This window comes from Podarcis filfolensis, assembly GCF_964270895.1.
Source record: "Podarcis filfolensis genome assembly, chromosome: 2".
Classification (NCBI taxonomy): Eukaryota; Metazoa; Chordata; class Lepidosauria; order Squamata; family Lacertidae; genus Podarcis; species Podarcis filfolensis.
Window position 1 is genome coordinate 23,518,014 of NC_139605.1, and position 24,150 is coordinate 23,542,163.

The following is a 24,150-nucleotide window of genomic DNA, read 5'->3' on the forward strand; positions in this document are numbered from 1 at the left end:
CAGTGTGTTCATTGGGGAACAGAAATAGCACAGGGGAAGCGATAAACAAAGAGATTTTACTGGTTTGATTTACCTTTGTACCATTTACTCTAAGGTGAGAAAGTCCTATTAGCATTGGAAATAGCACAATAGTACACTGAAACTGCAAGGCTGTGTTTATTTTTTCCCACTGTAATGAGTGTGGTAGTTCCTTACTTGTCTCCATCAAGGAGGATTACAGGCACTGTTCAATTATAAATGATACATGCAGTGTTCTGCCCAGTCTTTCCTGAGAATCTTTTTCTTTTCTTTTCGAATGCTAAAAGCTGTGCTCTTGTGGATGGCTAGATGGTTGCAGTTCCACCTTTGAGCAGATTTGCTGAGCAAGGAGTAACGCTCAGGGTATGAATGATCTTTTTATGTGCGATGGCTACTGCATATGTCAAATGTGCAGTTGGCTCCTTGTAGTGATGAGTGAATATGAAACAAGTAATGGATCAAGAAGAAGAAAAGCTTTGTGTTATAATAGTTTTTTAATGTATTCTTTATTGAACGGGGGGGGGGGGGATCTCAGCTGCCTTCTCCACACAAGCTCTCTCAGAACTGGAGATGGATGGATCAGTCTGTTTCCAGTCTGTGTCAGTTTTCCACGTGTGTTTATTCATAAGTCTGTTCTGCATTAATTTTCAAAACTTGTCAAAAAGTGAGTACAGTACGAAAATTAGTATTTAAAGATGCATTCTAAAATGTCTATTTTATCACGAAATGCATAATTAAATACCTATGGTATTGTTATTATATTTATTTATAGCCCACCTTTTCTTCAAGCTGGGACTCAAGGCAGCTTACAGATACAAATACAAACCACAGATAAAATACAGAAAAACTAAAAACTTATAGCAGATCATCATTAAAAAGTAATTAAACCCGGATAGAATTAAAACAATATAAAAATAAATCGAAAACAAAAGCAACAAATGCATCACAGCACCATATAAAGCCCTTTCCTTCAAAAGACCAGTCAGTTCCCAAAGGCCTGTTGAAAATAAAATGGTCTTCTGTCTGCAGAAGAACAACAAGGAGGACAACTTAAAAATGTGGACCAAACAAAATTCTGTTCTACCCGCACCTAGAGCTATGATGGTTTACTGGCTGTTATGGCATTGCAGTTAAAAGCAAAAGCACTAAATGTGACAAGTGATGCAGGCAAAACTGGCTTCTGCAATATTTCCAGGGTACGAGGAATCATAAGGAATGTGCACCAGCATTCTGCAAAAAGCCTCTTGCTATCTAGTGCAGCTGTAATCATGGAACTCACTCACAGTGTGATTCTATATCAACTGTTAAGATGTTGGTCCTGCACCCAAAAGGCAAGCCTACCTCTTACTTTCAGTAGATTTATTTGCAACTCATCCAGCTGTTGTTATTCATTTCTCTCTGACTTCATTTCCATGCCTTTTCTTTGTACTGTATAGGTCTGCCACACATCAGAAGTGCGAAAAACACTTTTTGGAGGCAGGAAAGTGAGTGTGAGAGCCACAAAAAGTCACTAGGCTAGTTGTAAGCTGTGTCCGAGACTATCTCTAATTCTCTTTTCTGCCATCTGTCATGGACATAATGAGGAAGAATCAGTAAAATCAGTGGCATCCTTGAACATCCAGTATGTTACAGGCCACCCGCAATCTCTACTGAGCAATGTCAAGATTCCAGGGTGTTCCAGGCACTCACCCAGGGCTTGTGTTTCCTTTGGAATGAAGCACAACAATGGTGTCTTTATTATAAATGGTTTTATTTACACATTTATACAGCCTGAGTCTACATGGAGGGATTTCCAGCATGCACATCTCAATGAGATTCTTTGCTTCTCTCTTAGGAACAGTAGGCTTAGGTCTGCAAACAGAGAAACCAGCCATGCTCCTGTCCCTTTGTTGCAGCCTGTTCCAGCCAGCCCACATGACTTCTGCCCTCCTCCTCCTCCTCCCGAGAAACCCTTGCCAAATGCAACTTCCCCTTCTGCTTACATCATCGCCCACTGTAATGCTGGCAACCTCCTGCTCTGTGCCCAGCAGGGACTTCTGCCTTACGGGTGGCCTCTATTGATGGGTTACCAACTGGCCATTTCAGCTTTGTTTCTTAATAGCTTGTTGTTGTTGTTGTTTAGTCGTTTAGTCGTGTCCGACTCTTCTTGACCCCATGGACCAGAGCACGCCAGGCACTTCTGTCTTCCACTGCCTCCCGCAGTTTGGTCAAACTCATGCTGGTAGCTTCGAGAACACTGCCCAACCATCTCGTCCTCTGTCGTCCCCTTCTCCTTGCGCCCTCCATCTTTCCCAACATCAGGGTCTTTTCCAGGGAGTCTTTTCTTCTCATGAAGTGACCAAAGTATTGGAGCCTCAGCTTCAGGATCTGTCCTTCCAGTGAGCACTCAGGGCTGATTTCCTTAAGAATGGATAGGTTTGATATTCTTGCAGTCCATGGGACTCTCAAGAGTCTCCTCCAGCACCATAATTCAAAAGCATCAATTCGTAATTAATAGCTTAGTCCCAGCCAGATACATCAAGCTGGCTGGTATGTTATTCTAAATTCAATCAAACCTTGATTAATCCTAACTTTTACTAATTCCATAAATTATGGGTGCCCCATAAACTCTGGCGCCTGAAAACATAACAAGTAGTTAGAGTACAAGTCCTTGTGGCTGAGCTACATATTACACATACAGTGGTACCTCGGGTTAAGTACTTAATTCATTCCGGAGGTCCATTCTTAACCTGAAACTGTTCTTAACCTGAAGCACCACTTTAGCTAATGGGGCCTCCTGCTGCCGCCGTGCTGCCAGAGCATGATTTCTGTTCTCATCCTGAAGCAAAGTTCTTAACCCGAGGTAATATTTCTGGGTTAGCGGAGTCTGTAACATGAAGCGTATGTAACCTGAAGCGTATGTAACCTGAGGTACCACTGTATTATGCACATCAAAATTTCTGGAACCAGGGTTTAACCATTGCCTCACCCACAATTGTCCATTATTTGGCTCTCCTTCAAGGCACATAACTTTTGTATGTTTCCAGGACCACTGAGTCAGACCTTTGGCTCATCTAGCTCATTGTTGATCATACCAATTGGCAGCAGCTCTCTGTGGTTTCAGGCAGGGAGTCTCTCCTGGAGATGCCAGGGATTGAACCTGGGACCTTCTGCATGCAAAGCAGATGTTCTACCGCTGAGCTACAGCCCCCCTCTTAACCTAGGTCTGGATTCCCTTGGGGAGGGGAACAACTTCAAGAGGGTACAAGTTATTGTGAGAAAGCAGAAGGGTGGATCATGGGTTCAAAACTCCTGCTCCTGAAGGCACTTAGTTGCAGACATGTTTTTGCACTATTTATTAGACCCACTGTGGCTAATGCATTCTGTGGAAGGTCAGTTCAGGCTCCTCTGAACCCTTTCTGAAAGTAAAGCGAGTACAATTATTTCGATTTATCCAGTTTGCATTATCATAATTGTGTTAATTTTTATCCGGCTTGCATCAGTTTGTCATAATTGTGTTAATTTTTAATTAACCCACCAGCAGCCCTGAGTGCCTTCCCATAGTGTGTACATACAAGAAGCACCCCCCCCCCCAAGGAATCTCCTGTGGAATGCTAATGAGTCCGCGGAAGGAGGAGAGGAAAACAGGGTTTCTAAGTAAAAACCAGCTTTTCCCCATTTTGAGCACAATGTATCCACAAATCCCTTTGTGTACACGAGCAATCCCCTCAGTTGAAATGAACGAGAATTCCTGTTTGTATGGGAACTTGCTTGGGGGTCATCCTATAGATTGGAGTTTGGCCTAGGGCACCTTCTCAGTTTTGACCATTAACGCATATATCCAAATAATTGGATTTCTTGACAGATGCACGTGCTAACGGGCATTTTTCACATGTACCTCCTGGGGGCATTGGCAAACATTGTAGTGGAAGGTTGAAATGTGAAATAAGATGGTCTTATAGTTTGGATAGGAACCCTTTCTGTGAGGTTTACAGCACCATCGCCACAGGCCACGGACTGGTCGTTGACATTTGCAAGTGCAGAGCGATATATGTAAACCCTCTGCTACAAAAAACATAAGTAGAAATTAATTGTCTCTGAAATTGCCATGTTGCAGATGATTCTTAGACCTTTTCTAGGCATTCATCTGCCCCAGTCAGATTATCCCCTCCACACCACAGGGCCAGCAGACACCACCTGCCCTTTGGGAAGAAAGATGAAAATGAAGGAGGGAGGCAAGGACAACATCAGGGCCTGCCTCAGTTGAACTGTCCCTTCTCTAACTTTACAGGGCTAGCTTGACTCTTTATGGCATTTATTTGTTTTAGTAATTTTACCTTGTAAACGGCCTTGAGCACCTGGGCACAAAGGTGGCATATAAAAGACATAATAAAATCTGCAGAAGATGAAGTAAATAAAAGTTTTCCGTTCTATCAAGGACTCGTCCACCTCACTTGCAATTCAGAAGAACTTCGTTGTCTTCAGTTGACCTCCATGTTTTATGCCTTTAAGTCTCTTGCCTGGAAAAAAGTGGCTGCTCTTTGATCACTTGATATTTCTATATTTATCTAAGACATTTTTATCTGTGGCAGTGAAAGAAGCAAGTGTAGAGCTATCAACTATTCGTTCCTCCCACCCCCTTCCCAGGTTATGATGATATTTCTAATGTGTTAATGCCTTCTGAAGACTTTCTTGTGATTTAGTCTCTGTCACCTATTTTATTATATTATAAATCTTAAGTGCTCATTGTTTGGTGAAGACCTGTTTTAAATATAAAGACTAAGCAGCTTCCTAGATAGCATCTTTCCTCTCCTTTAGAAGATTAAATTGAGACTCTTCTTCTGCCTGATGCCAGAATAGATTTAACCAATCATGTATTATTTACATGTAGGTCAATCAGAGGGACAATCCTGCACTGGAGCCTATTATCCACGGGTTGAAGGGTGTCGTACATCATGGTAAGTAGCTGCTTAAATTTACCTTTTGCTGGGAAGAGTAGAAGCCCTGGAATATTGCCCTTAATGGAATGGGTCACCCTTTCAAAGGACATGTTGAGGTGTATATTTTTCATCCCCTGATGTTTAAGGGCACTGAAGCTATTATTTGGTTTGTATGAAACCCAAAGTCATTTGTTACCTGGAAATAGGTTTGGACTGACATCCTTTTCTTAAAAAGTGTCTTTTTTTAGTTGGAACTTTGGAATATGTTTATCATAAATCGTTCTTTAAAAGCAAGCCAGTCAATAGATAGGTGTGTTACTACTTTGGTTGTCGTTTTATTCCTGCAGCTAATTTTCTGTTTGCTTTCTGGAAATTCATTCCCCCTCTAAAAGTTTTCTGTTTGTTTATAAATTGTTTGTCTTTCAAATTTAGGGAGATGATAATGAAACAGAAAATTAACTATCTGTGAAAATTAATTAAAGTTTGCAGCAAGAAAACGTCTTCTATCACTGACATAAATGTGATCGTTCAGCTATTCTGATGCACATAAACCTATTATCCTTGAATTTATAACGGGGTAGTGAAATAAATAAATCTTAAATTTTTGAAGAAGTTTTTATTGAGAAATTTTTCCGAAGCCTTATCACCAGTAATGCACCATTAGCAATTACAGAGAAGCAGTCTAATTTCAAAAGCAGCCATGTCAGATTTTTAATGTAATGATTTGTAAAAGTTTTAATAATCTCATTATAATTCACAAGGCATCTGCAGAAACAGAGTTAGGTACCCTAATAAATCTCTGTTCAGTCTATAAAACATCTTCACACCTTTTTCTAGGGGATTGTCTTTAGACATTAGCTAGAGCTGTGGAGCTTAACAAACATTTTTTTTCTCTTGACTGGAAACCTAAAACCAGTTGACAGTGTTAGATTAAAACAAATAGGATTCTGGATTAATTTCTCTGCTTTCAGAGTCATTTAATGTTGCAGCTGTGAATGCCAATAAATCTAGAGAAAGTGAAAAATAGGGGTTAAACAATAACACACCACGAAGTCCTTCATTTAAGGAATTTTCCATACGCTTGTTGCCATTTATAAATTGTAGTCTTCAGCTGTGAAGTAAAAACTACACACTGAGATGAAAACCATGTTGTTTTCTGCAGAAATAGATGTTATTATCTAGTTCCCACTGGGCAACAGAAGACTCTGGCGCACCAAAAAAAAGAAAGAAAGAACGAACGAAAGAGTGAATTGGGCTATTGTGGTGATTACGTAATTTGACACTGCAGTCAAACCTAGCATTTAAGTGACCTGGAATATTTTGTAGTCTTTCATCCTACCTGCTCTGTATTTCAAGGTCTCAACCCCCTCAAAGATGATTGAAACTATCCCATTCCATTTCCATCTGCTGCTGGAATACCTGCTGGCGCCTAATCATACTTGTATCTTGCAGGTATACTTCATCCCTTCAAAAATAGAATATTGTCTGGTACATAGAGATATCATTCCCTGGCATGCCTTTCCCTCCCCACATAATAATGATTTTTCAGTCCTGCACACCGCACAATCTAGGTGGGCAAGAGATGTATATTTTGCTTCCTTCTCAACAGGGGTTCACATTTCAAGTGGGGGAAATGAGCAGGTGTGTTGGGGAAAACCTGCCTCCTCATAAGAATCTGAAAATGAGAAAGAATGAAATTCTCAATTTCGTCCACCATAACAGGGGTGTTGAAGGTTTTTGGGTGGGTGGAGGTATAAACAGGGCAGGATGCATCCTTGTTTGCTAAAGCAAAAAATCTTTGTTCCTTCACTTGGGTGATGGTGGAGCTCTGTGATACAGTGATCAGCTGTTGCGCAAACAAGTTCTATAATAAATGGAAAAGCTTGCAGCTAAGGTGTTGGTTCGTTAGCTCAAAGCAGCATGGGAAATTCAGCTCCTCTTGCTGCGCCAATCTCTTGCTTCTTGGCCTTACTTCTCACCTTAGTTGCCAGGTTACCATTTTGTGGTGACAGTAGTAACCACAGCTGTCAAAAACTCCCTTCCCCAAACATCTTAAACTTTAAAGAACCTGTGACCCTCCAGTTGCTACATCTACCATCATCCCTACCATTGAGCATTTTGACTGGTGCTGATGGGAGTTGGACTCTGAACTACATTTGATGGGCCACAGGTTTCCCAAGTCTGGAATAAACAGCCTCACCCATGTGCTGTTTATATAGCATGCCTTTAATCAGAATGTGCATGAAACCCTTGTCGGTACCAGCAGATGGTGAAAATCTTGCAGCCATCTCCTCATGTCAAAGTTTTCTCACTTTCCCGTGTCCTTCCAGTGATTAGCAAAGATGTGTAATGTCAGAAACAACATTCTGCAGGAGTATAAACTATCTAGGCTGGAGATATCGTCAGGGATTTGAATTACAGGCTAATTTGATGGAACATAAATAATTGTGCCCTTCACACTGTCACCAGCTTAGTAATGATGATAGAGAAATGTCAACATAAAAAATCAATGCAGAATTTGCTGCTGTTGGTTTTTTTCTTTTTTTTCTTTTTTCTTGGTCTCCAAGAATTAGTTTCCTAGAATCCTAATGTTGCAGAAAGTTTTCTTTTACCAGAAGTACTATAGAAAATGCTATTGAAGAAAAATACACTGTATGCCAAACATCCTAGCAGCGTTGGGATAAAGAGGAACGCTTGCAAGGTTTCTTCCATGTTTTCCTGCCCTCAGGCAGGTACTGCAGCTATTTCCAGTTCTAAGCAATTTATCCCCATAAAACAAAAGGGGGGGAGGGCGGGAGAGAAGCAGCTTCTGATTTCAGACTTCTTTACATCTGAATGGCCTTCCTTCTTCAACACTGTCTTATCAGCTTCTCTGTGTTCTGCTTCTGCACTGTACACCTACTGTTTGTACACTGATAATCGCTGTGGTGCATGCCATAAAACAAAAGTAATCAGACTCCAGATGTTGTTGGACTACAACTCCTAGCATCCCTGACCATTGGGGCCATGTTGGCTACAGCTGACGGGAGTTGCAGTTCAACAACATCTGGAAGGCACCATGAAGTATTGAAGTTGCCCTCATGTGGTATATGCATAGCAGTGAGATGTGGTCAATTGCAGATCTCCAGTGTGTGTCATCATCTGTCAGTGTCAACACATCTTTATGTCTTCCCAATCACACTTTGCAGTGTTCACCAGGAGGTTCAGTGTGTCAGAATCGGCATGAGCAACTGTGATAAAAAGGCAGCAGGATTCATCTGAGTCACTTTTATGCTTTTTACAATATCCACGTCTGAATAAATCATGCTGCCACTTCTTGATCAGCCCTGGGCAGCTCTTCTGGAAAAGTGTAGAACAGTTAATATATCAAGTTGCTGTTCAAATGCAAAACTCTGACCTAGTTAAGCCCAACATTTATTATGGACAGGGCTGACCAAGGTCAGTATCACATCACTGGAAGGCAACCGGATTTGCATAACAGAAGGTGTCAACTTTTGCTGCATCTCCTGACCATCTCCTTTGTGTGAATTTTGCCATGCTTCCATGTTACTACTGGAAGGACAGGCCCACGGGATGGTACAATCCCTGGCCATTTTTGTAGCCCATGGTTCAGTGCCACAATAAACCACATTGAGGTTGATCTGGTTGACTGCGTTGCAGAAGGATCCCATAAGGTGGGCACGAGGAAACGTTCTCCTCCATAGGGGTCAGGTTGTCTCAAGAGGAGAGTGGAGAGGGGACACATACTGGCACTTGGCAGCCAAAATCCAAAGTGGGTAGGATCAGAATACATACAAACACATTGCACACAAATAATTCACATGCACACACCCATTCAGCTTGGCTTCCTCTGTGTGGCACTAGGGAAGGTTAGCCCCTTTATCAACACGCAAAGAGGAAACACAGCAAGCTGGTTATGCACAAATTGATCTTAGGCCCACCACCGTGGCTCCTTTTTTATGGAAAAGAAAACCTTTGTACGACTTCCAAAGCACTCTCATGGTAAACACAGAAAAACTTGGCAGAGCAAGCAAGTGTGATCTCTGATCCAAGTAGCAGATGTGAAAGGAGTTTGACCCACCTGAGTCTTTTTCACCTGCATATCTCAGGAGTCCCTTTATTGTTGTTTTTTCCCCCCAAACCCCCATGACTGGCTTAAGATTAAATGCTCTCCTTATCGAAGAGTTTCCCCCTTTCCCCCGATATTTATTTCTGCCAACATGCCTTTGAAAAGGTATGTGGATGTAACACATGAGAAATAAGCTTTGAAATGTAATCAAGCTCTTGTGGTTCGTGCCAAAGCTGGTGTTTAGGACTGCCTTGAAGGCCTCATTTGGAACAGAAAGATGGGGTACAAATATTGAAGTAAATAAATAGCTTGTTGGTAGGGCTAACTGGCTAATATGCCGTTCTCCCACCCAGCCCTAACTTAGAAACCATGTAGCTTCACAAGTGCATGGAGTTCATGGTATTAGTATAATGCTGAGAGACAAATATGTGTGGTAAAATGGGCCTGCTTCCTGTAACATTCCAGCTGATTATTGTGTAGGCTAGAATCATGGAATCATGTAGGTGGAAGCATCATCTAGTCCAACCCCCTGCAATGACAAATGGCCATTCAACCTCTGCTTAAAAACCTGTGCAGCACCAGTTATGGGAGTCTATTCCACTGCTGGAATTCCACAGCTCTTACTGTTAGAAAGGGCTATATGAAGTACTTGGGGGAACATCCTGTAAACAACAACAACAACTTTATTTATAGCCCGTCCTCCCCAGCCAAGGCCGGGCTCAGAGCGGCTTACAAACAATAATGGGGAATGAGATACAACTGAGAAAGACCACTGCCTTTCTGCCACTCTTTGAACTTATGTCAGAGTGGGTATTTGGAGGAGGCCCTCAAATGATGACCTCAGGATCTTGGCAGACACATCCCCAGTCTATAGAACAGTATGGATTTCCTTTGCTTGAGAGTATTGAAGATCTCCCCAGAAACTAAACTTAGCTCCAAATCTTCTGTCTGTGAGACCAGTTGCTTTGAAAATTATATCCTGTCAGTTCAGGAAACATTCTTTATTACAAATGCATAACGTAATAATTTATTCAGTGAAAATTAGAAGTTTACAGCACAATCCTAACAATGGACTTAATGGAGTTTGCTCCTGGGCAAGTGGGGTTAAGATTGCTCCCCAGGTTTTCTAAATGTATTAATTTCCTTTAAGCAGACAAAGGAGATCCAAAGATGATGATGATGATGATTTATTTGTACCCCACCCATCTGGCTGGGTTTCCCCAGCCACTCTGGGCGGCTTCCAACAAAGATTAAAAATACATGTATCATGTTGGTTGGGTGCAACCTGCCATGGGCATTATTGGGTACTTAACTGCGGTCTTGCTGCTGGTGCAGATATATTTTATTTATAGCTCATCCCATCCAAGTTATAGCTTGCCTAGATCCACCTTGCTCAATCCCTTGCCAACCAAATGCCAAATTGAGTAAAAAGGATTTCTATGTCAGACTGATTGGACCCAGAAGAATGGTGGAAGGAACCAGCTGGGGAACCCTCATTGGAAAACAGCTCAGAGCCTGGGGAGTGTTGGTGGAATGACAATGGGTGGTCAGAGGAAGAAGATGGAGAAGAGGAGGTGTTAGAAGCTGAAAGGGGTAACCGGGCTTCTTGAGCTGGGATAGCTCAAGGACAGAGGAATGTCAAGAATCATGAGCTGAAGCTGGTGAGTGGGAGGAGGGAGGCCACGAGGCAGAGATGGGTCAGGCTGGTGAAGAGTCATAGGTGTCTCCTCCTGCTGCAACAAGTTCCCCTCCTCACTGTCTCCCAGAACCAGGAGAGGCATGAAAAAGGCAGAGGAGAGATTGGTTGCATGCTGGTGCATTCTCCAATTGCTTGGAAAAAGCCCTGGAGGGGAGACAGACTGCTGTGGGGAGGCAGGAACCTTCAATCTCGGCAACTGATTTCATTGACCCACCGGGAATGAGCTGCTGTGCTCAGTAGGCCTGACACGCAGCCAAATCCGTGGAGATTGTGATCTTGCTAATAAAAAGTTAACTCCAACTTTGGACTGTGTGATCACCGACCAGCATGATCTGTGGTGTTATACCACATTCAGAACATGTCTCTAGGCCAGAGTTTCAGAGCTGAAGAGGCAGCCACTGAGGTCCAAAATAGAGTTTTCATTTGCACGAGGGTCTCATTCTTTAATACATAACAGACCTGAGGAGGCCTGAGGCAGATTGTGTCATGGTCCAGTTTACAGGCGGTTGAAGTCCTGGCGGAGGACGTCGGGACTGGGGGCAAGACGGCGGGGTAGGAGCAAGAACGGGAGTCTGGAAGCCAGGAGTCCGAGGGTCAGGAAGCAAGGAGTCAAAAAGTCAGGGTCCGAGGGTTGAGAAGCAAGTAGTCATGAAGTCAAGGGTCCAAGGGGCGAGAAGCAAGGAGTCACGAAGTCAAGGGTCCAAGGGGCGAGAAGCAAGGAGTCACAAAGTCAAGGGTCCAAGGATCAAGAAGCAGGGAGTCAGGAATCCAAGATCCGAGGATCAGGAAGCAAGAAGCCACACACAGCAAGGCAGGCAACATGTTGCTGTGGCAAAGAAAAGAGCTGAAGGGAAATGCTGACCTTATATCCCTTCACGGCTCTTGCCACCAGGTGCAGTGAGTTACCAAGCGGCCATGCCTTGCCTCTCCAGAACAAACTTAGGAAGGCCCCAGTCCTGCGAAGCCCTACTGGTCACAGGGTCTGGCTCCTGCATGCACTCCTGACAGATTGACCCAACCCACCATGTTCTCTGATCAGAATCACCCCCCTCCTTGAAACCTGCAGTAGGGGCCCAGCCATGTCCCTTTTGGCCCTGAGAACATTTTGAGAGCATAAGAGGAATGAATGCCTAGTTCAGCCTTCCACAACCTGCTCTTTGCCAACATCTCCCATCAGCCTCAGCCCGTATAGCTAGATGGTTAAAGGCAATGGGAGTTGTAGTCCAGAGATGATGGAAATGGTTGTGCAGCAAGTTCTGAAGGGTACCAGGTTAGAGAAGGTTGACTTAGCTAGCTTTGCACCAGGTCTTTCAGAGCCTTGTGGGTCACTGCTGCCATCTTGAACAAATCAGTTCAGACACTGGAGCACCAATGTGACATGCCTCTGACAACTCACCCTGTCACAAGGTGGACCACAGCATTAAGTGCTTTCCATAGGTAGTAGCAGTGACCATGAGAAGTGGGAGTGTGAGAGAGAATTAATTTGCTTCCAGGCTCCAGTTTCTTTGTCTTTTGCTGGCTAATTCTCTTGCTCATCCGGCAAAAACAATGATGCATATGACCCCCTTGTCTTTGTACATTTCTCTTCTCCTGTTAATTAAACTCCTTGAGCGTTGTGCTTGAAAAAGATACCAAAAGGTGGATATTAATGTTGTGTGCTTTGTTTTGTTTTTTAAATTCTTGCTTACTAATGCCCCACCTTGAAGTTAAGTACAGTTGCTGTAGGTCATACTAGTTGCTTGTGCTTCTGAGGACAAGAGCTAAAATAACAGCTTAGTCCACTTACACTGGAAGTGTCTCTGTAATTTTATTGTCACATTTTCCTATTTGCTAATGATGCCTCTGCGATACTTATTAATTTTCCTTTAGAAACATTAAAGAAGGCACTTGAAAATAATGCAAGCTTCAGTGCTTTTTGCAAATAACCACAGTTGTGCTAATTAGTAAAAATAAACAGAGGAGAACAAATTCGCACTTGCATTTCAGTGTCCTGATTTTGTGTGGTGTCTTAGTCATGTGTACATATACCAAAACCTGACTTCCCAAAGCCAGTTCTTGATCTGGGGTTATTTGCACCCATTAGCAGCACTCATACTCTTAATTTTTCCACTACTGTGTGTTTTCTATTCATGTCTATTCAGAAGTTTCATTGAGTTCAATGGACCCATGTAAACGTGTATAGGATTGCAGACCTGGGTTGCAACCATCGGGACACTTACTAAATGGGATTCAGTCCCATTTCACTCTGTGAAGCCTGCATTCTAATACAGTGGTAACCTGAAGCGTATGTAACCCGAGGTACCACTGTAGAACAAAGCAATTTGAGATGATGTGTGATGAAGGAAGAAGAGGAGTGTAGGAAACTGCCAAGATGATCCATGTTTCTCCAATATGTGGAAACTTAAGGAGTAGTTCAATGGAAAACTGGGAGATGGATATAGAATTTTGTGTTGCATCCATTGTTGTGGAAAGTTAATTTTAAAAAGGAATTAGTTCTACCTCCAGTTCACCTATTCCAAAAAGGAACTAATTCTGTTCCAGTTCAATTCATAATTCATTCACAAAGTCCTTGGCATCCCTCCCCGCCCCCCCCCCCCGCCCATCCGGTCCTTAGAATTTTACAAACTGCTTTGCTAAAATGTAAAATATACTTAAGAAGCCTAGGAAAACATCAAAGCACACAAGCAGTATAATATTTCTCCCAGCAGTTAAGATCTTTAATCTTAAACAGCAACTTCATTTTTCCGATGGTAAATGTTATTTATTAATTTTATTCAACATCATTTATATACGGCTTGATTGTAAGTGGTTTATAAAGGGCAGTGGCCACAATCAATCCCAGAGTTAAGCGCAACGAAAGCCCAATATATATACTTTATTGAATTAAAATTAAAATGGAATTGAATTAACAATCACCCAAACTTCCACCAGAAAATAAACTTAATTCATGTTCAGTTCACCTGGAAATTATGGGAACTGCCTTGAGGCGTAACAGAGAGATTTTTGAATTAATGCCGTTAGTTCATTCCAAGCATCGCTACACATCAGAGCACATATAAGTAAACCCCTCCCAAAAAACAAAAACAAAAAAACGCTTTCAAAAGGGAAACTTGGGGTACTCTGGTAGCAATCTTTCTTTAAACAATTCTCATACCAAAACTCCATATTTGCTTTTTACACTTGCGGCAGATTAAGTAGTACTTTAGTTGCTCTGTGTGGGCAGCTGAGGTGGCATCTCTCAGAAGGATTCATGAGCATCCAAGGATGCAGAATGTGTCTTTTCTGGATCAAGGCCCTTATGGCAAATCCCATATAGCTGCCTACTATATTCAGGAGATGGAGAAATAGGCATAGTTCTACTCCCAGTGACTTTCTTGGAAGATTAAGGAGATGAAAATTATTCAAATATATGAAGCTGATGTATCAGAGCATTTGCCAAGACAAGAAATCATCCATTTAAAAACGTATTTTAAGTATGGTATACTTTGACTGGCAGCATCTCTTTAATGTCTGTTGTGAATGCCCTTTTCAGCCCTGCTATCTGAATTTTAACTCAGCATACCGGGGGCTGGACCAGGAACACTTGAATGTAAAAGCTGTCTAGCATGTTGAACTATGGTCTCTTCGCCCAAATTTCTTTCAGCATTTATTTAAATTAATTAGCAGGAAACTTCTAGCCCTCATTATTGTATAAAGTTTGAATCTGGCACAGAAATTAATTGTTTTAAGTAATTAGCAGGGAACTTCTAGCCCTCTTATTGTATAAAGCTTGAACCTGGCCCAGAAAAGTGAAGTAAGACGGTTATGAGGCTTTCAAGTATTATTCAAGCAGCAAAAGCGTTCCCCTTTATCACACATTTGTTTGTTTGTTTGATAAAATTTATACACTGCTTGATTTTAGGGGGAAAACCCAAAGCAGTTTACAAAAAAACTAAAGCAATAAAATTATTGCTTAAAAAAAAATTACAACTGTGATTTAAAACATACAGAAGGTTAAAAACACCATAAAATAGACTGGAACAAATTAAAACTCCCACAAATTTTACGTTTTGGTGTACTTACCTTTCCTCCTTTAGTACAGTGGTACCTCGGGTTAAGAACTTAATTCATTCTGGAGGTTTGTTCTTAACCTGAAACCGTTATTAACCTGAGGTACCACTTTAGCTAATGGAGCTCCCGCTGCTGCGCGATTTCCATTCTCCTCCTGAGGGAAAGTTCTTAACCCGAGGTACTATTTCTGGGTTAGCAGAGTCTGTAACCTAAAGCGTCTGTAACCCAAGGTACCACTGTATCTCCTGCAACTGTACCTTCAAAATGTCCGCATGGTGTGAGGTTGTGATTATGCCATCTGGCTGTGCTCCTGGCGTAACCAACCTCAACCCTTTGAGGGGAATGCCAGTATAGTGGCCTTCACCCATAGATCCCAAACACATGAATTGCACATCTACCCCCCCCCCTCGATGTACGAATTGTGGGGTTTCAGGTTACGCATTTAGGGTTCTATAGCTATGCAGGCATGCCCACCAAAGCATGGAAATTGAGTGTGCCAGAGGTGCAGATCCTGCCCCTCCCAATCAGTTTTCCCCCCATATATACGCGTGTCCCAGTTACCAAACAAATGCATTCCATGGAAACAATTCATTAGGCGAACGTTCGCACAAGTCCATGATTTCCATTTCCTATGGAAATATTTATAATCAAGAGATTTGCCTGATCTCTTTCCCCATGGTTTCTTCCTGAAATGGCTGCAGCCAATCAGCAAAAGAGAGACAAAGGAAAAAAAATATTTTGATTCATCCAATCCCCCTCCTTCCCTGCGTGGTTTCTGTTCACAAGTGGCTGCTGCCAATCAGCAAAGTACAAACAGGCAAGGAAATAAGGAAATGGGCAAACGAGTAGTCTTCAAATATCTGAATCAGCTGTGTTAATAGCGAGGTTTGGGTATAATTATTTACATATAGATAAGTTAATTTTTGCATAGCGAGCGAACAGATAGCAGGACCTGTGTGAGTGCACTTTGAATGTCTGCAGGATCTGTACTTCCACTTTCAGGCATTCACTTCTAGTTTACAACAAGTGCTCCAGAAAGCCGATTGTTTAAGCAGTGTCACCAAAACGTCCTCCTGACAGACTGAACATTGCTTTTCAGCTGTCAGAATGTGACCCAGTCACAAAGTGGTACCGGGAAGGGATTAATAACCTCCCGAGCAGGAAAAAGGAATGGGTTTAACATGTCATTCACTTTCGGGAGTTCTTCTTTTTGCCAGAGAGTTATGAACTGGAGCTAGCTGAATCGGAAACCATTTTGAATGTAGGATGAAATATGATCCAGAATAAGCAGGAATGAGGAAAGTGGCAAACTGCTGGATTGTAGGTAGTTGAGCATTAAGGCACAGAGCTTCTTTGTTCCTCTGCCATTTAGCAGTCTCTGCTGCATCTGCTAAGAGGAGTCATCCTAGGGGTACTTGTCTTCGTGATCTGCGCCTTTTGTGCAGAGGAAACTGGCTAGAGTCCATCCTCATCTGTAACCAACCAGCAGCCTTGTGGTTTCTCTACAGTTGGCACAGCTTTCAGAGAGCAGTTGCCTTGGAAGGAAAAGGCTCCATGTTCCATTAGCAGTCCCAGGACCAATCTTGTCATGAAACATTATTGTAATGGATGCACAAGAGAGCTAAGGGATGGGACGCCCACAGACAGGCATTGCTTCTCAAAGTGTAACTTCGTGGCCTTGACCTTATATGAGGTTGATTCGTCAGCAGTCGTGGCTTTCTCTTGCAAAGGGCAATTCACCGATGTGAGAGATTTGTGTTAAGTTTGGCAGGCACGCACATTGTGCGCACCATCATGCGAAAGCCATTAGCAGCACATTAGCCGATTGTCTTGGAGTGCATTAATGAATGCCGTGTCACCAGCATTTATAATAGGTGGGGAACAAGGATATTAATGCCCTGCGCTGCGTTGGTCAAGCTACTCTCAAGTTTATGAGTTCTAACTAAGGGATGACCTTTTTGCATTTATGAAGTTGCCTCATACTGAGGCCAGATCAGTGATTCAGATAGCCCAACACTGCAGTTCTCAAAGATCTCATGTGCAGGTGTTTCTCGGCCCTGATACCCAAACAAAGCCATTAAACTGGCCATAGCTCAGTTGTAGAACATGGTTTAGTATTCAGAAAGTCTCAGGTTCCACCCCATTCGCTCTGCCAAAGGCAAGGGGGTAACAAAACAGAGCAACAGCTAGAACACCTGAATACATCAATAGCAGTGTTCGTTGTCACAAGAAAGCTGGAAGGTACCAGCTGACTATCAGCAATCTAGGGCATATATTATGAAACAGCCAAAATCTCTGCGTGAACTAAGTGGACTGAACAAACAACTATACCTGTGATGTTGTGTTATTTGCTTTTGCAATACCTGGTAGAGGCAGCCATCCAAAACGGCCTACTTGTCAAGCATTTGAGCACACGGGCAGAAACTCTATTTAACTGCAGTCATAAGCCTGCCTTCTTCCCTCCCCCAAGAGATGCTGCCTTCTGCAACTGACTTTGTCTTCCCAGACACTTAAAATAAATTCCACCTAATTGATAACCAAAATTTAATCATAGCAGGATACTTCAAGTTTGCATTCAAATAAGGCTGTCTTTTGTCTAAATAAGTTTCCCTGGGTTGATAATTCATACTTCAGTTCAAAATGTTTAAAAATGGAAGACAGGCAGGGCTGGATGAAATGTAGACTACGTATTACAGTGTGTATTTAATATAAAAGTCATGCATTATTCATTTTTGCAATCTGAATAACTTTGAATTTAGCATTCCTGCTCATCTTTCCTTTGATGAACGATTAATTATTAAAATATAATATTGTCAGCATATGGTACAAAAAAATCCTTGGAAGTGGAATATGAGCTTCATTCTACTTCTAGTCTTAGATTAAAAGGAAATATATATTCTCCGTGGTCCAGTTCTGTGGTCCAGTATTTAAAATCACAATGTATAATTTTAAGTACTGAGCACAAATTAGCAGTTATACTGATTTTTAGACAGAAACACAAAGAGTTTAACTTACATGCAAACAAAGAGTTACTAGGTGTTAATGAGAATAAAGTATTAGAATGTACAAAGCGACTGCCAAAGACCTCAGGGAATTCCAGCACAATTGAGTGTGTTTGTTGCTCTTCAATAAATGTATCTTTGTGTCTCGTTTTCAGTACAGTCTACACAACTTCACTCAAGATAGTGTTTCTGTTAGTGATCAAGTAACACTCTGACTCAAATATTTTTTATTTTGCTTGAGAAAATGCTGTACTTCTGTAAACGGAACATTTAGTATTTTGTTAGCGAGTGTGTCACTGCAGCGTGTGTCACGGCTACTGCAGAGGATAGAAATTGTGGGTAGCTAATCTGCGTTCCTCTGATGTTATTGGACTCCAATTCCCATCAGCCCCAGCCAGTATGACCAGTGGTCAAGGATGATAGGAGTTGTAGTCTATGTGGTTAGTCGCTGGTTAGCCACTTCTGATGTAAAGGGTTATACACAAAGAGAGGACCTATGCAAGGATGTGTTGTTGCCACTGTTGGGTTAGGTGGGCAAAAGTGCATGCAAGGAACAGCCTATGGGATTATAGGAAGCTGAAGAGCATGGGAAACATCTTGTCAGGCTCTAGGCAGTTAAGGCATCTAATGTAGATGTGGGCATCCTGCAGCTCAAGAATAAAATTCCATGTGGTTGGGTGGAGGGGAGCCTGGGCGGACTGGAGGAGTGCAGGAAGTCAAAAAATGGGGAGATGTAGGCTTGCCATATTTCTGGACACCCTCAAAATTGTTGAGCTTTTTTAAGGAAAACATCGAAAAATATGACCCCACGTAAGAAGGCCGCCCCAGAGCCCAATACCCGCCCTGGATCCCCTGCCTTCTCACTTCCCTTGGCCCCACTGTCTCTCCGGCTCCCCTTCAAACCTGCTTTCCCTTCCCACTGCTGCCCACAAGGAGCCCAGCCAACCTCCTGCAACCATAGAGTCGCCTCAGGCCAAGAGTGGAGGATGGGGGGAGCTCATTTCACTAGGGCTACAGGCCGCCCAGCCTCCCTGGATCACAGAGTGAAAGCAATTCTCTCGCTTCCAGTTTCCGGAATAACACACTTGCACACGAGCCCATGTTGCCTCCCTTTTACCTGCAGGAGACAGTGGGAGCCATCGGACAGGAGCGCTCACATCTTGTGGCTGGGCGGGCATGGTCGGAGACGTAAATGGAGAGCCCAAGCCCCTGGGAAAGGCATGCCAGGTGCTGGCACTGTGGTCGTGGCACTGTGCCGCCGCCAGCTGCTGAAGCACTGCTACAGCCTAGCATGCCACCCGCACCTTGAAGAAGCAGTTCCCCGACGGGGCAGCTGCACACGGCCAAGCAAGGGAGGCAGTAGCCAGCACCAATAGCAGCAGCGCCATGGGCAGCTGGAGCCCTCACCGTGCACCCCACAAACACCCCCCGGGGGGGATTCCCATTTTAGGCCTCCAATTTCTGTACATGTCTGGAATTTTCTGGATGTATGGCAAGCCTAGAAAGATGGAGCCAAAATGCATAGAGCAATGGAAGAGGGAAGGGAGAAAAACACTCTTCCGCCCTCTGGCAAAGTGACCTCTTCCTCACCCAGCAGGGAATAATGAGAGAGAAGAGGGGGTATCAGAAATAGAGAGAGATAGTAAAGGGGGTGGTAGGGAGGGAGAAAAGGGGTGTCCACCACTGTCTCTGGCCTTCCCCAACATTAGCATGTGAGTCCTTTCAGATTACCCCAAGGTAATGCCCTTGGCATTAAAAAAAGTTTCCCACAGACCAGATCTCATCTCAAGGCAAGCTTTCCCCTCTCCCCATCCTCAAATTCCATATATATATTATATTGCACTAGTTTTTCATCAAGGGGGCAGTGGTTCTTCTTCATCAGTGGTTCTTCCCTGGACAGTCCCCGTCACTTGCCTAATGTCCAAGCCAGCAGCAACCTTGACCACAGCTCTGAGTGGCCTTGTTCTCTGCGAGGAATATAGCTGGGTGGTTTACCACCTTTAAAAATAAAAGAAGATTCAACATGCAGGCCCGGTAAGAGAAAGGGTGTACAGAACCTACAAAGATTCCAGGACACTTTCCTTAACTTCTGTTTACCTCACTCAAATTATCTATTTTATGTCCCTCCCTACAGTTAGCTTTTTTATGATATATCATAAGGGTGTTCGCATGCTACATTCAACAAGCACACAGTCTTTGTGGCCGTGTACACAAATAGTTTGAGCTTTACAGTTGTGCATTCATTCACATGTAACATCCACCGAGTGTACAGTCTTATGCAGCTGTGTACAGATATTTCACACAAGCTCCTATAGATGCACAGAGACAGCTTTTCCCTACACTCAGCATAATGTGTGAACAAGCCTTGTACAATGAGGGAGAGGGGCAGGAAGAGGAACCCTGACCTTGTGGGAAAAGCTGTGGGAGAGTGAAGGTGTATGATTAACTTTAGAACATTTAAAATAATAAAATAATAAAATCCATACACATCTTGGTACTACATAAGAAACTAGTCTAGGGCCTCCTTGTAGTGGGGTAAAGATAGAGGTGAAAGCTGCAGTCATAGGGAGAGGCAGCAGGAGAAATCCTTCAATAATTTGACCTTGTTTTAGGGAAGGAGGCTGCAGAGGGGAAGCGAAACACCAATAACTGAATAGCAGCTGATTGAATCAGTCATTGGGGCTGTCCTCAGTTTTGTGCAAATAAGAAGACAATTCTGTGTCTCATTTTGGGCATCTTGTTTTGAAGCTAGGAGGAGAGTTTATTCTGCCCTCATATCCCCAGAGCAATTCCTTAGCCTGGATTTAATTCAGACATATGCTAACTGCACACTTCTGATTTTATTCCCCCTTTTTACTGATCTCAGTTTGGCAAGATTTGTATGTATACCAATTAGCAGCCTATTTTGAAAATGAAATGAAGGATGAAAAGCACTCGTGCTGCATTTTGCACATTGGGTAAGCACGTCTCCTACATGGAGATTATCTCTCTATAGGAAAACTTTTAATGTGTGAAGTGCCCCTGGGCCACAGGAAGAGAAACAGTACTTTCAGAAGAACCACCTGCATTAGTTACACCTGGGGAGGCTTGAATTTCCTCCCCTTTCCCTTGGCCTAAGCCAAGGAAGCGATGAGAACCATGATGAAAAGATGAATCGCTCTAACTCAAAGTGTCCATTCAAATCGAGAAGGCTAGACACTCAGCAATCAGACACGAAGTGCCTCTGAAAAAGGTGAATTCATTTTTAGTTGTCATCTTACTTACTGCCACTGATATACCCATTCTACATGAATTTGCCTAATAGAGGGGTAGAATTCTCAAGAAGAAAGGAGGTCCCCACAGTTGATATGAGACAGCAGACACAGTACAGGTGGGGGCCATTTTAGGCACATCCAATTGATGTGTGACCACTGATAGGCAGGTCCTTTTGGACCTGGAAGAGGGAGAAATTGGGGTGGAACAGGGAAGGCTTATGCATGCTCCACCAGCACACAAGGAGGCCAGAAATGGAACCCCTGCGCAAAATGGTCGCTGCCTATACGTCAAATTCTGGCTCCTTGATGGACATCATCTAGTTAAAACCCAGGCCAAGAGGTAAATGAAACAATCATACAGCAACAACACACCTGAGGGTTCTGGAGCCAGCTTTTGGGATAGTGTGTGGATAGTTAATGTTAAGCAGGCACCTTTGCTGTATTATTTTTGATGTCTGCCAAAAAAATGTTTTTGTGTAGGCAAGCCTACCCAGAATTATAATTTTATTATGTATGTGGGTTTGATGCATTTGAATTATGGTGCTGGAGGAGACTCTTAAGAGTCCCATGGACTGCAAGAAGATCAAACCTATCGATTCTTAAGGAAATCAGCCCTGAGTGCTCACTGGAAGGACAGATCGTGAAGATGAGACTCCAATACTTTGGCCACCTCATGAGAAGAGAAGACTCCCTGGAGGGGCCCACTAGGGGGCGCATAGGAAGATGGCCGACAATAACATCTCTCCGACCCACGGGAGGTAATTTGGAGGCTATGTTGGGAGTAATTAGCCTCCCTACCCACTCAAGACGGTGAGTGGGGCCGTTTGCCTGCTGTGCCCGATACCACCCCCGAATTTGTGAGGGGGATGGGGGCACTAGGCACAAAAACCCTCCCGTGGGTTTTCGGCACTCCTCGACGCTATCTCTGATCTGCGCCACTAGCTGCAATAACTTCAAAAGAATTAAATTGGCACGAAGGAAATGCACATACTTCAGGAAATGAGGAGGAGTGAAGGCTGCAACAGAAGAGGTCTCTGGAAAAACAAGATTTAATTTATGAGAAGATACGTCAAGATACGGTACGGCAAATGACCGATGGGGGAGGGGAAAAAATGTTTTACTTTTTTTACTTATGTGATTAAACCCAAGAATCCCCTCCCTTCAAGAGTCAAAAGCCAGAAATGAGTAAGGACTTAAGCTGTGAATTTAAGGCTGTGTGGAGATAAACCTTCGAACCAAAGCAAGTTTATAGAAGACTGTGGAATGTATAAGAGCTTTGTTATGACGCAGTCAAAATTCCGATGCCATTTTGGGAAGCTCTGTCGGAGGACTAAGACCGGGGGGAGAAAGAGTGAAAGAGAGCCTTTTTAAACTTCTCAAAGAGGTCTTAAGATCGACAGAGCTATAAATCTACGATGGAAAAAGTGATCTTATCTCCGAAGGTGACGATTTATGGGAACTATCTGGACTTGAGGAATGACGACGGGAAATCCACACAGGAGTATTATTGGCGTTTATCAGCTTAAGGAGACCATCAGAAGAGACCATAAAGGATTATAAAGGACAAAGAGAAAATATAAGAATAAGAAGTGATGTGGAAACAGCAAGAGAAGATTGGAAAGAACTTTGAACATGTGTTTGGACTGTTGGAACATCTATTTGGACTTATTTGGACTGATTTGGACATTAATGCAGAAGTAAGGATTTAGATCAGAATCCTTCCTCGGATCTGGAAGTATGGGACCCCCAACAAAATTTAAAAATTCGGCTTTGTAATTTGGAATTTATGTGGTTTGATTTGATGTGATTGGCCGGTTAATAAAAATTTATTTAAAAAAAAAAAGAGAAGAGAAGACTCCCTGGAAAAGACCCTGATGCTGGGAAAGATGGAGGGCACAAGGAAAAGGGGACGACAAAGGATGAGATGGTTGGACAGTGTTCTCGAAGCTACCAACATGAGTTTGACCAATCTGCGGGAGGCAGTGGAAGACAGGAGTGCCTGGCGTGCTCTGGTCCATGGGGTCACGAAGAGTCGGACACGACTAAACAACAATCTTTGTTTTTAATCTGTTTATTTTATCTATATTTGATAAATTTCATTATGGTTTTAAAGTTTGGTTTTTAAAAATCATTTTCTTGCAAACATTTGTTCAAGAAATATAACGCACAGAGCCTGAAATTGTTGGAATTTGTATAATTTATATTACAGATAGGTAGCCGTGTTGGTCTGCCATAGTCAAAACAAAATTTTTTTCCCCTTCCAGTAGCACCTTAAAGACCAACTAAGTTAGTTCTTGGTATGAGCTTTCGTGTGCATGCACACTTCTTCAGATACACTGGTGTATCTGAAGAAGTGTGCATGCACACGAAAGCTCATACCAAGAACTAACTTAGTTGGTCTTTAAGGTGCTACTGGAAGGAAAAAATTTTTTTTGTTAGAATTTATATATTCTTCACGGGAGTGCTGTGGACATACCTAAGGATCAATATAGTTATCTGAACAAATTGAGCAATGCTATTGAAGAGACACTATATAGTAATCATCTGAGGAGCTTGCATCTGCTTTTTATGAGCAAGTCTCCACATCCTGTTGATGTCTTCCAGCAAATTGTCACAGAACTCTTGTCCTGTTTGATAACGTCTACAATTACCAAGTACACACAATCAACACATATTGGCTGGTTTGACAAAGTGGCTAAAAAAGTTCTGGTTTAGGCAATTAGGAATTTGCATAAGAATCCACCAGGGGAATCAATGAAAAATTTGAACAAACATAGATAGGAACACAAAAAAGTATTTTAAAAATAAATGTCTGCTCGAAAACAATAAAGCTTGAATATATGAAAAACCAGTAGCAGTAATGAAACAGAGGGAAGACAAATTTTGGGAACTGATGGCCTGGGGTTTAAATGAAGTGAGATCATCACCGGAAGCCTCAATTCATGCCTCTGATTCGATTAAATATTTCTCCAATACATTTGGTGGTCATTCTGGACAATCACATGTACCAAGATTGTATAACTTACCTGGATGGCAACCAGTCTCCTGCAATGAGATAAAAGCCCTTATTTCCTACCTGAAATTTTAAAAAAGCTCCTGGAGAAGATATGCTTCCATCAAAGCTCTATAAGGAATACAG

General features: G+C 42.7%; 1 protein-coding gene across 6 annotated transcripts in view; it reads left to right on the forward strand.

Annotated features, from left to right (window-relative positions):
* PTPRG (protein tyrosine phosphatase receptor type G) overlaps positions 1-24,150 on the forward strand; it is a 538,241-nt gene that overhangs the window by 392,067 nt on the left and 122,024 nt on the right. For all 6 annotated transcript variants that reach the window (XM_083600381.1, XM_083600382.1, XM_083600384.1 and 3 more), the window contains exon 6: positions 4,889-4,955. In XM_083600381.1, coding sequence (XP_083456507.1) covers positions 4,889-4,955 — 67 coding nt within the window. The remainder of the gene's footprint in view (positions 1-4,888; positions 4,956-24,150) is intronic.